Genomic DNA, 13,935 nt, shown 5'->3' with positions numbered 1-13,935 from the left:
TGCCCTGCTGCCTTTTGGAATAAAACTCTGAGGGACTAAGAATTTTAAATTCAAACCTGAATCAACCAGGTTGTTAGGAAAATATGTTCGTCAAGGCAGGAGGATAGAATATATTTTATTTAACAAGTTGTTAACTCGATTGATCATTTTAAAATTTTTAGCTACATGTAGTAGGCCTCCATTTGTCCTCTTATCCCAGGCCTTGCAGGCTTGTTTAGGAATAAGCCTCAATACAGTATTCTAACCAAGTGACCTCCATCTCGATGTACAGTAGATTGAACCTGATGCTTTATGCGTTAGTAGAACTTTCTAGAACTCTCATTGTATATTAGGGGTTCGATTAGAGCACAGTCATGCATCACTTAATGAGTGGCACAGGATACATTCTGAGAAATGCATCGATAGATGATTTCATCATTTTGCTAACATCATAGAGTGTACTCACACATACCAAGATGGCATAGCTACTACATGTGTAGGCTCTGTGGTACAGCCCATTGCTCCAAGGCTGCACACCTCTGCAGGACGGTGCTGTACTGAATGCTGCAGGCAATTGGAGCACAGTGGTATTTGTGTCTTTAAACATAGAAAAGATTTAGTAAAAATATGCTGTTACAGTCTTAAGGGACCAACGTTGTATTTGCAGTCGTCGTTGACTGAAACATCATTATACAATACATGACCACGTATCTTTCTCACCTGGTACTAGTGGAAAGCTAGAAAGCTTAGAACTCTACCTGTAAACATAATTTAAGTAATAATACAGCCTTATTTCCTTATTTTTAAATGATAATAGCGATAATAGCATTCACTTATTGAGCAATTTACTATGAGTTAGTTGCTAAATATATTTCATTGTTAATTTACTCTTTGTATTATTTCATCTACAACATCGTTTAACAGGGAAATTACCTAGTACATAACATACTGCTATTATCTACATTTTATGTAGATGAGGAAACTGAGGCACAGAGAAATTAAGTACTTTGCCTAGGATTACCTGTAAAGTTAAGTGGCAGAATCAGTGAATCTGGAAGGTCTGGCCTCAGATCCCTTGTGCTTAGTCACTGGCATACTTTACTGCCACTTTAAAAAAAAAATGGTTGAAAACACAAAGCCAACAAACCAAAAACAGTTTAAACATAGGCAAAGGTAGACCCACCCAGTGTTTTGATCACAGTACTCCTAAGGTTTATAATCAGAGGAATTTGTATTTGTATTCCCTGCTACTCTTACCTCCTATGTGGGATTTGGCCTTTCTCCATTATCCCTGTGGACTTGCTCTAGTACCTTCCTTCTTGTACTTGGAGTCACCAGAAAGTGATCTGAGAACATAGAAAACTACTGTGTTGTGGAACAGAATTACCTGGAAGGGGAAAAGGCCCTCCTGGCTCAATTCACATGTCAGGGCTTATTGTACCCAGGGAATATACAAAACTGGGCACTGAGTGTGGAGTCAGCAAAGCCCTGTCCGTCCTCTGGGTTTCTGGGAAAAACCATAGAGCTCTTCATTGTCACTTTCTCCTGTATACTTTTGTTTTTACTTTTGGAACTGTACGATTATATAATAAATACCACAAGTTGTTGGAAGGATAGGTCAAGTTCAGAAGTGAAAGTGTTTTGGAGGAGTCTAAGCTCCTCCCCACTCTCATTGGCCTTTCCTCTCTAATAAATAAAACTGGTCTAGCCAAGGATCTGTGGAAAGAGCAGAGTCCTGTGGAGATTCAGGGATTCTAATAACCTCTTGTTGAATCACTAGTTTGTTTCAGCCACAAGAAGGAATTATGTTTTGGCATTAGCTTGAACAGCTGTTCTGCAAAGAACAACTTTTTGGAAAGAGTTCTGGAAAGACCAGATTGATTTGATTGATTTGATGTTTTTTGGTTTTGTTTTTTTTGGGAGGGGCATGGGGGTGTCGACAGTTGATGTTAATCAGAAATCCTAAGTTCTGTGAATTCCTGGTGCTTTGCAATCAGCCGGCCACCTGATTTTCCTCTGGGCCCTTAATTTTAGGTGTTTTCCGAGGAAGTTTTTCTAACTTTTCTGTAAACACAGACCAAGTATATTGCACACTTTCAATGTTTAACCAAATCTCTCCGCTGTTTGCAGTATTATATGTAGGTTGTTTTAAGACTTCCCATGGTGTTTTTATATTGTATTTCGTCAACCTATGAACAATTCTTTGAAGTTAAAACAAGATATTCGGGGCCGGGCGCGGTGGCTCAAGCCTGTAATCCCAGCACTTTGGGAGGCCGAGACGGGCGGATCACGAGGTCAGGAGATCGAGACCATCCTGGCTAACACAGTGAAACCCCGTCTCTACTAAAAATACAAGAAAATTAGCCGGGCGAGGTGGTGGGCGCCTGTAGTCCCAGCTACTTGGGAGGCTGAGGCAGGAGAATGGCGTGAACCCGGGGGGGGCGGAGCTTGCAGTGAGCCGAGATCGCGCCACTGCACTGGGGCACAGAGCAAGACTCCGTCTCAAAAAAAAAAAACAACAAAAAAAAACAAGATATTCGGGCAGTAACAATAAATTTTAAAAACATCAGTTCAACTTTTCTACATTAGGGCTTGGACTATGGAAAAAGTATTGGGCAGCATGCCTCATATTGAGTTGTTTAATGAATGTAAAAGTATAGCCTTAATAGTGAGAGAGACTCTGTAGCTTCATAATATAAATTGGGTAACTAATGAGATGAAATGGTTGGCAGATCTGCTCACTAGAATCTAAGCTCTTCAAAGGTCTGAGTTTTTTTTTTTTTTTAATTTTTTTATTTTACTTTTAAGTTCTAGGGTACATGTGTGCAACGTGCAGGTTTGTTACATAGGTACACATGTGCCATGTTGGTGTGCTGCACCCATCAACTCGTCATTTACATTAGGTATTTCTCCTAATGCTATCCTTCCCCCAGACCCCCACCCCCCAACAGGCCCTGGTACGTGATGTTCCCCTCACTGTGTCTACGTGTTGTCATTGTTCAACTCCCACTTACGAGTGAGAACATGCAGTGTTTGGTTTTCCTGTCCTTGTGATATTTTGCCGAGAATGATGGTTTCCAGCTTCATCCATGTCCCTGCAAAGGACATGAACTCATTCTTTTTTATGGCTGCATAGTATTCCATGGTGTATATATGCCACATTTTCTTTATTCAGTCTATTATTGATGGACATTTGGGTTGGTTCCAGGTCTTTGCTGTTGTGAATAGTGCCACAGTAAACATACGTGTGCATGTGTCTTTATAGTGGCATGATTTATAACCCTTTGGGTATATACCCAGTAATGGGATTGTTGGGTCAAATGGTATTTCTAGTTCTAGATCCTTGAGGAATCGCCACACTGTCTTCCACAATGGTTGAACTAATTTACACTCTCACCAACAGTGTAAAAGCATTCCTATTTCTCTACATCCTCTCCAGCTTCTGTTGTTTCCTGACTTTTTAATGATCACCTTTCTAACTGGTGTGAGATGGTATCTCATTGTGGTTTTGATTTGCATTCCTCTGATGACCAGTGATGATGTGCATTTTTTCATGTCTGTTGGCTGCATAAATATCTTATTTTGAGAAGTGTCTGTTCATATCCTTTGCCCACTTTTTGATGGGATTGTTTGTTTTTTTCTTGTAAATTTGTTATAGTTCTTTGTAGATTCTGGATATTAGCCCTTTGTCAGATGGATAGATTGCAAAAATATTCTCCCATTCTGTAGGTTGCCCATTCACTTTGATGATAGTTTCTTTTGTTGTGCAGAAGCTCTTTAGTTTAATTAGATCCCATTTGTCTATTTTGGCTTTTGTTGCCATTGCTTTTGGTGTTTTAGTCATGAAGTCTTTGCCCATGCCTATGTCCTGAATGGTATTGCCACGGTTTTCTTCTAGGGTTTTTGTGGTTTTAGGTCTTACATTTAAGTCTTTAGTCCATCTTGAGTTAATTTTTTATAAGGTGTAAGGAAGGGATCTAGTTTCAGCTTTCTACATATGGCTAGCCAGTTTTCCCAGCACCATTTATTAAATAGAGAATCCTTTCCCCATTGCTTGTTTTTGTCAGGTTTGTCAAGGATCCGATGACTGTAGATGTGTGGTGTTATTTCTGAGGCCTCTGTTCTGTTCCATTGGTCTATATATCTGTTTTGGTACCAGTACCATGCTGTTTTGGTTACTGTAGCCTTGTAGTATAGTTTGAAGTCAGGTAGTGTGATGCCTCCAGCTTTGTTCTTTTTGCTTAGGATTGTCTTGGCTATGCAGGCTCTTTTTTGATTCCATATGAAATTTAAAGTAGTTTTTTTCTAATTTTGTGAAGAAAGTCAATGGTAGCTTGATGGGGATAGCTTGAATTTATAAATTACCTTGGGCAGTATGGCCATTTTCACTGTATTGATTCTTCCTATCCATGAGCATGGAATGTTCTTCCATTTGTTTATGTCCTCTTTTATTTCGTTGGGCAGTGGTTTGTAGTTCTCCTTGAAGAGGTCCTTCGCATCCATTGTAAGTTGGATTCCTAGATATTTTATTCTCTTTGTAACAATTGTGAATGGGAGTTGACTCATGATTTGGCTCTCTGTCTGTTCTTGGTGTATAGGAATGCTTGTGATTTTTGCACGTTGACTTTTGTATCCTGAGACTTTGCTGAAGTTGCTTATCAGCTTAAGGAGATTTTCGGCTGAGGTGATGGGGTTTTCTAAACACACAATCATGTCATCGGCAAACAGACAATTTGACTTCCTCTTTTCCTAACTGAATGCCCTTTGTTTCTTTCTCTTGCCTGATTGCCCTGGCCAGAACTTCCATTACTGTGTTGAATAGGAGTGGTGAGAGAGGGCATCCTTGTCTTGTGCAGGTTTTCAAAGGGAATGCTTCCAGTTTTTGCCCATTCAGTATGATATTGGCTGTGGGTTTGTCATAAATCGCCCTTGTTATTTTGAGATACGTTCCATCAATACCTAGTTTATTGAGAGTTTTTAGCATGAAAGACTGTTGAATTTTGTCAAAGGCCTTTTCTGCGTCTATTGAGATAATCATGTGGTTGTTGTCATTGGTTCTGTTTATGTGATGGATTACGTTTTTTGATTTGCATGTATTGAACCAATCTTACATCCCAGGGATGAAGCTGACTTGATTGGGGGTGGATAAGCTTTTTGATGCGCTGCTGGATTCGATTTGCCAGTATTTTATTGGGATTTTCGCATTAATGTTCATCAGGGATATTGGCCTAAAATTCTCTTTTTTTGTTGTGTCTCTGCCAGGCTTTGGTATTAGGATGATGCTGGCCTCATAAAATGAGTTAGGGAGGAGTCCCTCTTTTTCTTTTGATTGGAATAGTTTCAGAAGGAATGGTACCAGCTCCTCTTTGTACCTCTGGTAGAATTTGGCTGTGAATCTGTCTGGTCCTGGACTTTCTTTGGTTGGTAGGCTATTAATTATTGCCTCAATTTCAGAACCTGTTATTGGTCTATTCAGAGATTCAACCTCTTCCTGGTTTAGTCTTGGAAGGGTGTACGTGTCCAGGAATTTCTCCATTTCTTCTAGATTTTCTAGTTTATTTATGTAGAGGTGTTTATAGTATTCTCTGATCGTAGTTTGTATTTCTGTGGGATCGGTGGTGATATCCCCTTTATCATTTTTTTATTACGTCTATTTGATTCTTCTCTCTTTTCTTTATTAGTCTTGCTAGCAGTCTATCAATTTTGTTGATCTTTTGAAAAAACCAGCTTCTGGATTGATTGATTTTTTTGAAGGGTTTTTTGTGTCTGTATCTCCTTCAGTTCTACTCTGATCTTAGTTATTTCTTGCCTTCTGCTGACTCTTCAATGTGTTTGCTCTTGCTTCTCTAATTCTTTTAATTGTGATGTTAGGGTGTCGATTTTAGATCTTTCTTGCTTTCTTTTGTGGGCATTTAGTGCTATAAATTTCCCTCTCCACACTGCTTTAAATGTGTCCCAGACATTCTGGTATGTTGTGTCTTTGTTCTCATCGGTTTCAAAGAACATATTTATTTCTGCCTTCATTTCGTTATTTACCCAGTAGTCATTCAGGAGCAGGTTGTTCAGTTTCCTTGTAGATGTGTGGTTTTGAGTGAGTTTATTAATCCTAAGTTCTAATTTGGTTGCACTGTGGTCTGAGAGACAGTTTGTTATAATTTCTGTTCTTTTACATTTGCTGAGGAGTGTTTTACTTCCAATTATGTGGTCAATTTTAGAATAAGTGTAATGTGGTGCTGAGAAGAATGTATATTCTATTGATATGGGGTGGAGAGTTCTGTAGATGTCTGTTAGGTCCGCTTGGTCCAGAGCTGAGTTCAAGTCCTGGATATCCTTGTTAACCTTCTGTCTCGTTGATCTGTTGTCTGATATTGACAGTGGAGTGCTAAAGTCTCCCATTATTATTGTGTGGGAGCCTAAGTCTCTTTGTAGGTCTCTAAGGACTTGCTTTATGAATCTGGGTGCTCCTGTATTGGGTGCATATATATTTAGGATAACTCTTCTTGTTGAATTTATCTCTTTACCATTATGTAGTGACCTTCTTTGTCTCTTTTGATCTTTGTTGATTTAAAGTCTGTTTTATCAGAGTCTAGGATACTTTTCTTTTGCTTTCCATTTGCTTGGTAGATCTTCCTCCATCCGTTTATTTTGAGTCTGTTTGTGTCTTTACACGTGAGATAGGTCTCCTGAATACAACACACTGATGGGTCTTGACTCTTTATCCAGTTTGCCAGTCTGTGTCTTTTAGTTGGGGCATTTAGCCCATTTACATTTAAGGTAATATTGTTATGTTTGAATTTGATCCTGTCATTATGATGGTAGCTGGTTATTTTGCCCATTAATTGATGCAGTTTCTTCATAGAGTCGATGGTCTTTACAATTTGGCATGTTTTTGCAGTGGCTGGTGCTGGTTGTTCCTTTCCATGTTTAGTGCTTCCTTCAGGAGCTCTTGTAAGGCAGGCCTGGTGGTGACAAACTCTCTGAGCATTTGTTTGTCTGTAAAGGATTTTATTTGTCCTTCACTTATGAAGCTTAATTTGGCTGGATGTGAGATTGTGGGTTGAAAATTCTTTTAAGAGTGTTGAATATTGGCCCCCACCCTCTTCTGGCTGGTAGGGTTTCTGCCGAGAGATCTGCTGTTAGTCTGATGGGCTTCCCTTTGTGGGTAACCCGACCTTTCTCTATGGCTGCCTTTAACATTTTTTTCCTTCATTTCAACCTTGGTGAATCTGACAATTATGTATCTTGGAACTGCTCTTCTCAAGGAGTATCTTTGTGGTGTTCTCTGTATTTCCTGAATTTGAATGTTGGCCTGCCTTGCTAGGCCTGGATAATATTGTGAGGAATGTTTTCTAACTTGGTTCCATTCTCCCCATTACTTTCAGGTACACCAATCAAATGTAGATTTGGTCTTTTCACATAATCCCACATTCAGGTACACCAATATTCAGGTACACCAATCAAATGTAGGGTACACCATATTCAGGTACACCAATCAAATGTAGATTTGGTCTTTTCACATAGTCCCATATTTTCCTGAAGGCTTTGTTCATTTCTTTTCACTCTTTTCTCTCTAATCTTGTCTTCTTGCTTTATTTCATTAATGTGATCTTCAGTCACTGATATCCTTTCTTCCACCTGATCAAATCAGCTCTTGAAGCTTGTCTATGCTTCACGAAGTTCTCGTACTGTGGTTTTCAGCTCCATCAGGTCATTTAAGCTCTTCTCTACACTGGTTATTCTAGTTAGCCATTTATCCAACCTTTTTTCAAGGTTTTAAGCTTCCTTGTGATGGGTCAGAACGTGCTCCTTTAGCTCGGAGAAGTTTGTTATTACCAACCTTCTGAAGCCTACTTCTGTCAATTCCTCAAACTCATTCATCCAGTTTTGTTCCCTTGCTGGTGAGGAGTTCCGTTCCTTTGGAGGAGAAGTGGTGTTTTGGTTTTTGGAATTTTCAGCATTTCTGCTCTGATTTCTCCCCATCTTATCTACCTTTGGTCTTTGATGTTGGTGACCTATGGATGGGGTTTTGGTGTGGATGTCGTTTTTGTTGATGTTGATACTATTCCTTTCTGTTTGTTAGTTTTCCTTCTAACAGAGAGGCCCGTCAGCTGCAGGTCTGTTGGAGTTCGCTGAAAGTTCACTCTAGACCCTGTTTGCCTGGGTGTCACCAGCGGAGGCTGCAGAACAGCAAATATTGCTGCCTGATCCTTCTCTGGAAGCTTCGTCCAAGAGGGGCATCCACCTGTATGAGGTGTCTGTTGGCCCCTATTGGGAGGAGTCTCCCAATCAGGCTACATGGAGGTCAGGGACCCACTTGAGGAGGCAGTCTGTCCATTATCGGAGTTCGAACACCATGCTGGGAGAACCACTGCTGTCTTCAGAGCTGTCAGGCAGGGACGGTTTAAGTCTGCAGAAGCTGTCTGCTGCCTTTTGTTTAGATATGCCCTCCTCGCAGAGGTGGAATCTAGAGAGGCAGTAGGACTTGCTGAGCTGTGGTGGACTCCTCCCAGTTTGAGCTTCCCTGCTGCTTTGTTTACACTGTGAACATAGAACTGCCTATTCAAGCCTCAGCAATGGCAGACGTGCCTGCCCTCGCCAAGCTCCAGCATCCCAACTTGATCTCAGACTGCTGTGCTAGCAGCGAGCAAGGCTCCGTGGGCATGGGACCTGCCAAGCCAGGCACTGGAGGGAATCACCTGGTCTGCTAGTTGTGAAGACTGTGGGAAAAGCGCAGTATTTGGGTAGAGGTGTACTGTTCCTCCAGGTACAGTCACTCACGGCTTTCCTTGGCTAGGAAAGGGAAATCCCCTGACCCCTTGTGCTTCCCGGGTGAGGCGATGCCCCGCCCTGCTTCAGCTCGCCCTCCGTAGGCTGCACCCACTGTCCAACCAGTCCAAATGAGATGAACCAGGTACCTCAGTTGGAAATGCAGAAATCACCCGTTGTCTGCGTTGATCTTGCTGGGAGCTGTAGACCAGAGCTGTTCCTATTTGGGCATCTTAGAAGCAGCTCCGGGTCTGAGTTTCTGTTTGTGTCTGTGATGTACATCCCCAGTGCCTAGAATGATACTTGTTACATAGGAAGTGCTTGATCCATGTTTGCACAAATGAGTCTTTCTCATAATGAGGTTTGTCTAAACAAGCTGTTCTCCCTAAAATTCTTATACCCAGCTTTCTTTATGTTGAAGCATCTCATTATACATTGGAAAGATGAAATGTGTAGTGAGACTTTGAATCTTCTTTTTAATCTAGAAACGTTAGCATTTTTAGACCCTTCTATTAGAATATTTATAAAATTTATGGAATAATAAGAAACATGAGGCTGGGCACAGTAGCTCACACCTGTAATCCCAGCAGTTTGGGAGGCCAAGGCTGGTGGATCATGAGGTCAGGAGTTTGAGACCAGCCTAGCCAGCATGGTGAAACCCCATTTCTACTAAAAATATAAAAATTAGCTGGGCGTGGTGGTGCATTCCTGTAATCCCAGCTATTCGGGAGGCTGAGGCAGGAGAATCATTTGAACCCGGGAGGCGGAGTTTGCAGTGAGCTGAGATCGCGCCATTGCACTCCAGCCCGGGCAACATTGCGGGACTCCGTCTCAAACAAAAACAAAACATGTATGACCTAAATTAGGCTTATGGATGAACCACTGCAGAGTGATAATTAATTCCACCATTGTTTGCCTTGTGATCTTTGGTGCCATGTCTGTACATATTTCATGATTTCTGTGTGTTTACGGTTTCTATTTCAGATCTCCCTCGAGTTTAGAAATCTGGCTGAGAAATACCAAACGGTGATTGCCGACATTTGCCAGAGAATGGGAATTGGGATGGCAGAATTTTTGGATAAGCATGTGACCTCTGAACAGGAGTGGGACAAGGTTAGTCTTATAAAACAGTGTCTGTGTGTGATGTATTAGACACAGCTAGCAATCCTCATAGTGAAGCGCAGAGCAAGAAAAGTCGTTCACTAGTTCCAGGCCCTCTGGTTTTACAATTCATCTGTTTAGGTTGAATGTCTCATCATAAACACTTGGTTCCAGAGGTGATTCCAAACCAGCAGCTATGTAGGATATCGGCCAGGTGAGGAGGAGGGGCTGGAGAGAAGTGATTATCTAGACAAAGGGATGTAATTGACCATGAAGATTAAACTACACATCAAAACATAAGGTAGGGTTAGGAGTCTTGCCTATTTTTCATAGGAATGGTGTTTGCGAGACTTATCACCTCTGTGGAAGCAAAGACATTTTATTAATTTATTTTAAAGCCAGTCAAACTGAACAATCAAAGACATTTCAAACATCTAAAGTGTTGATGTATTTCATACCTTTAACAGTGCTTAAATTAGGATCTCCAAAGAGATGCTGCTACATAGTCACCAAGTTAGTGGGTCCAAGGTCTTGGGCCTCTTAATTTTTCAAACCTCAAAACATAACAGCAATGTCTTTGGAACTGCTGGTTTGTGCTTCCCAAGTTAACAGCATATAATGAGTGCTAGAAATCAATTTCTGCATTTAAGGTGAAGTTAGCCGGGCACTGTGGTTTACCTGTAATCTCAGCACTGTGGTTTACCTGTAATCTCAGCCCTTTGGGAAGCTAAGGTGAGAGGATCATTTGAGCCCAGGAGTTCGACACAAGCCTAAGCAACATAGTGAGACCCCATCCCTCAAAAAATTAAAAAATTAGCAGGGCATTGGTGGCATGTGCCTGTGGTCCCAGCTACTCTGGAGGCTGAGGTGTGGGAGGATTGCTTGAGCCTGAGAGTTCAAGGTTGCAGTGAGCCATGATTGTGCCACTGCACTCCAACCTGGGTGACAGAGCAAGACCCCATCTGAAAGAAAATAAAGTTGAAGTTAAAACTTCTGGCCAAGAACCAGCACTGGTTATGATAGTAACTTCATTTTCTGTTGTGCAGCTTTATTCAGGAAACTTAATTGTAGGTTGTTGAATAGACGTTCTGATCAGATAAAACTGAATTTTTTTGAGACAGGGTCTTGCTCTGTCATCCAGGCTGGTGTGTAGTGGTGTGATCACAGCTCACTACAGCCTCAACCTCCTGGGCTCAAATGATCCTCCCACCTCAGCCTCCTAAGTCGCTGTAACTACAGGTGCATGCCACCATACCAGGCTAATTTTTGTATTTTTTTTTTTGTAGAGAGAGGGTTTTGCCATGTTGCCCAGGCTAGTCTCAAACTCCTGGCATCAAACAGTCCTCCCACTCCAGCCTCCCAAATGTTGGGATTACAGGCATGAGCTACTACTGCACCCAGCCAAATATTTTAAGGAGTTATTTTTTTTCTTCAACTTTGGAGGAAGATGAATTATATACGTCTTCATTTTAGGAGTATTTCTACCAAAAGAACTATTATCTTAAAATATATTTTTGGTTTTAAAATTTCTAGTAATTCTTTTTAAGATTTTGTATAGCTGCCCAAAGCTAATTTATTTACACGTAATTTCAGCAAAATGTTACTTTTTTCATGTTACTTTTCTCCTAGAACAAATTTCAAGCGCTTTCTCTTCGCCTGTTCATTGTGCCCCCAATTAGTCTCTGGCCTTGTGTTACTTTCAATCAGAGACGACTTTTTTTTTTTTGAGACAGGGTCTCACTCTGTCACCTAAACTGGAATCCAGTGGCACAAACAAGGCGGCCTTGAGCTCCCGGGCTCAAGCAGTCTTCCTTGCCTCAGCCTCGTGAGTAACTGGGACCACAGGCATGTTGCTACCGTGCCTGGCTAATCTATTTTAATTTATATTGTTTTTGAGACAGGGTCTTGCTCTGTCGCTCAGGCTGGAGTGCAGTGGCATGATCAAGGCTGACTGCAGCCTCGACCTTCTGCGCTCAAGCAGTCGTCTCACCTCCGCCTCCCGATTCGCTGGGACTGTCGGTGCACACCACCACACCTGGCTAGTTTTTGTAAGTTTTTGGTAGAGACAGGTTTTCATCATGTTGCCCAGGCTGGTCTTGAGCTCCTGGACTCAAGCAATCTACCTGCCTTGGCCTCCTAGGTGTGAGCCACTACAGTCAGCCTTTTAAAATGTTTTACAGAGATAGGGTCTTGCTTTGTTGGCCAGGCTTGGTCTAAAACTCCTGGGCTCAAGCAATCCCCTCTCCACAGCCTCCCAAAATTCTGGGATTACAGGGGTGCACTTTGGTCATTGCCGAACTTTGACCCTTCCTAATGACACTCCAGAGCTTACCTTCTTTACTTTTCTCTTCTTAAGTTAACTAATAGACAATTATTGTATGTGAATGTTGTGTTAAGTTGTCTTAGGATACCCTTTTCAGAGGACGATAACTTTTAACAAATTGGTGTCTTGGAAAAAAAGTATTTGACAATTAAGACTTGCATTTACTGAAATCTCTGTTGAGGGGGGAAGTTACGCTATCTCTAAAAGAAAAATTAAAAAGAAAAAAAAGGGGGAGGTTTTAGCAAAGTTGTTAAAGCCTGACACTTAAGTCAGACTACCTAGTTTTGAACCCTCAGCCCCCGCCACAAACATGGCAGCCCCACCTTCCTGGGTTCAAGTGTTCCTCCTACTTCAGCCTCCTGAGTAACTGGGACCACTGGCATGTGCCACCCTGCCTGGCTAATTTTTTTTTTCTCAGATGGGCAATGTTGGGCAAGTTAATTAACTTCTTTGTGCCTCAGTTTCCTCATCTGAAATGGAGATCATAGTGCTATGTACCTGATAAATGTTTGTGAGGATTGAATGTGCAAAGTTCTTAAAACAGTGTCAAGAACATATGATAGTTATTTGTTCTTTCATATAATGGTGATTCTGAGGGCCTGCAGATCTTGAAATGTTTTCAGGTTGGTCAAAAAAAGATTCAACTATACTTAGTATTGTCTTAGTTTCTGTTAGCCAGAATATTCCATCATTAATCGTTGCCTTCTCTCACAATTTTATGTATCAAAAAGTTTATTGTAAAGCTAGGCCGGGCATGGTGTCTTGGGCCTGTAATTCCAGCAGTTTGGGAGGCCAAGGAGGGCAGATCAGTTGAGGTCAGGAGTTCAAGACCAGCATGGCCAACATAGTGAAACCCTGTCTCTACTAAAAATACAAAAATTCACTGGACATGGTGGTGGGCGTCTATAATCCCAGCTACTCAGGAGGCTGAGGCAGGAGAATCACTTGAACCCAGGAGGCAGAGGTTGCAGTGAGTCGAGATTGTGCCACTGCACTACAGCCCAGGTGACAAAGTGAGACTTGATCTAAAAAAAAAAAAAAAAAAAGTTTATTGTAAGGTAAGGCTAGACACAGTGGTGTTTGCCTACAATCCCAGCTATTTGGGAAGCTGAGGCATAAAGATTGCTTGAGCCCAGGAGTTTGAGTCTAACGTGGGCAACATATGAGACTCCATCTCTTAAAAAATAATAATAAAATAAAATAAAAAATGTTTACTAGACTAGTTTTTTTCAATAGCCTTTTATTATAGTAGCAGTACATGTGCATTGTAGAAATTTAGAAAATACAGGTAAAAAATAAAAACATCCGATTCCCATCAGCCAGAGACCGCTGTGAAGTCTTTTGAGCACATCTTTCTTGGATGTTTTTTTAAAATTCTGGTATGTATATTTGTATTTTAAAATCAAAATGCATTCTTACCCATTCTGTTTCGAACCTGCTTTTTTGGAGCTAATGATCTCTAGTGTGTCCCTTTCAATAAAAATTCCATGATTAAAGTACTTTAAAAATCATCTCTTGCAGTACTGCCACTATGTCGCTGGGCTGGTAGGAATTGGCCTTTCCCGTCTCTTCTCGGCTTCAGAGTTCGAAGACCCCTTAGTTGGTGAAGATACGGAACGTGCCAACTCTATGGGCCTGTTTCTGCAGAAAACAAACATCATTCGTGACTATCTGGAAGACCAGCAAGAAGGAAGAGAGTTTTGGCCTCAAGAGGTAACAGATTCAGGGTATTTTGGGGGAAAAAAATTTTAGACATTCTCTGAAAA

The 13,935-nt window shown here is 41.2% G+C and overlaps 1 protein-coding gene across 6 annotated transcripts in view; it reads left to right on the top strand.

Annotated features, from left to right (window-relative positions):
- Positions 1–13,935, top strand: part of FDFT1 (farnesyl-diphosphate farnesyltransferase 1) — a 34,951-nt gene that overhangs the window by 10,109 nt on the left and 10,907 nt on the right. For 5 of the 6 annotated variants that reach the window (XM_025393141.1, XM_025393143.1, XM_025393144.1 and 2 more), the window contains 2 exons: positions 9,730–9,858; positions 13,691–13,882. In XM_025393141.1, coding sequence (XP_025248926.1) covers positions 9,730–9,858; positions 13,691–13,882 — 321 coding nt within the window. The remainder of the gene's footprint in view (positions 1–9,729; positions 9,859–13,690; positions 13,883–13,935) is intronic. The other variant, XM_025393142.1, reaches the window with a different exon arrangement.

Source organism: Theropithecus gelada, chromosome 8 (assembly GCF_003255815.1).
Source record: "Theropithecus gelada isolate Dixy chromosome 8, Tgel_1.0, whole genome shotgun sequence".
Classification (NCBI taxonomy): domain Eukaryota; kingdom Metazoa; phylum Chordata; class Mammalia; order Primates; family Cercopithecidae; genus Theropithecus; species Theropithecus gelada.
The sequence above is the reverse complement of the archived record's forward strand: the minus strand, read 5'-3'. Positions and strand labels throughout refer to the sequence as shown.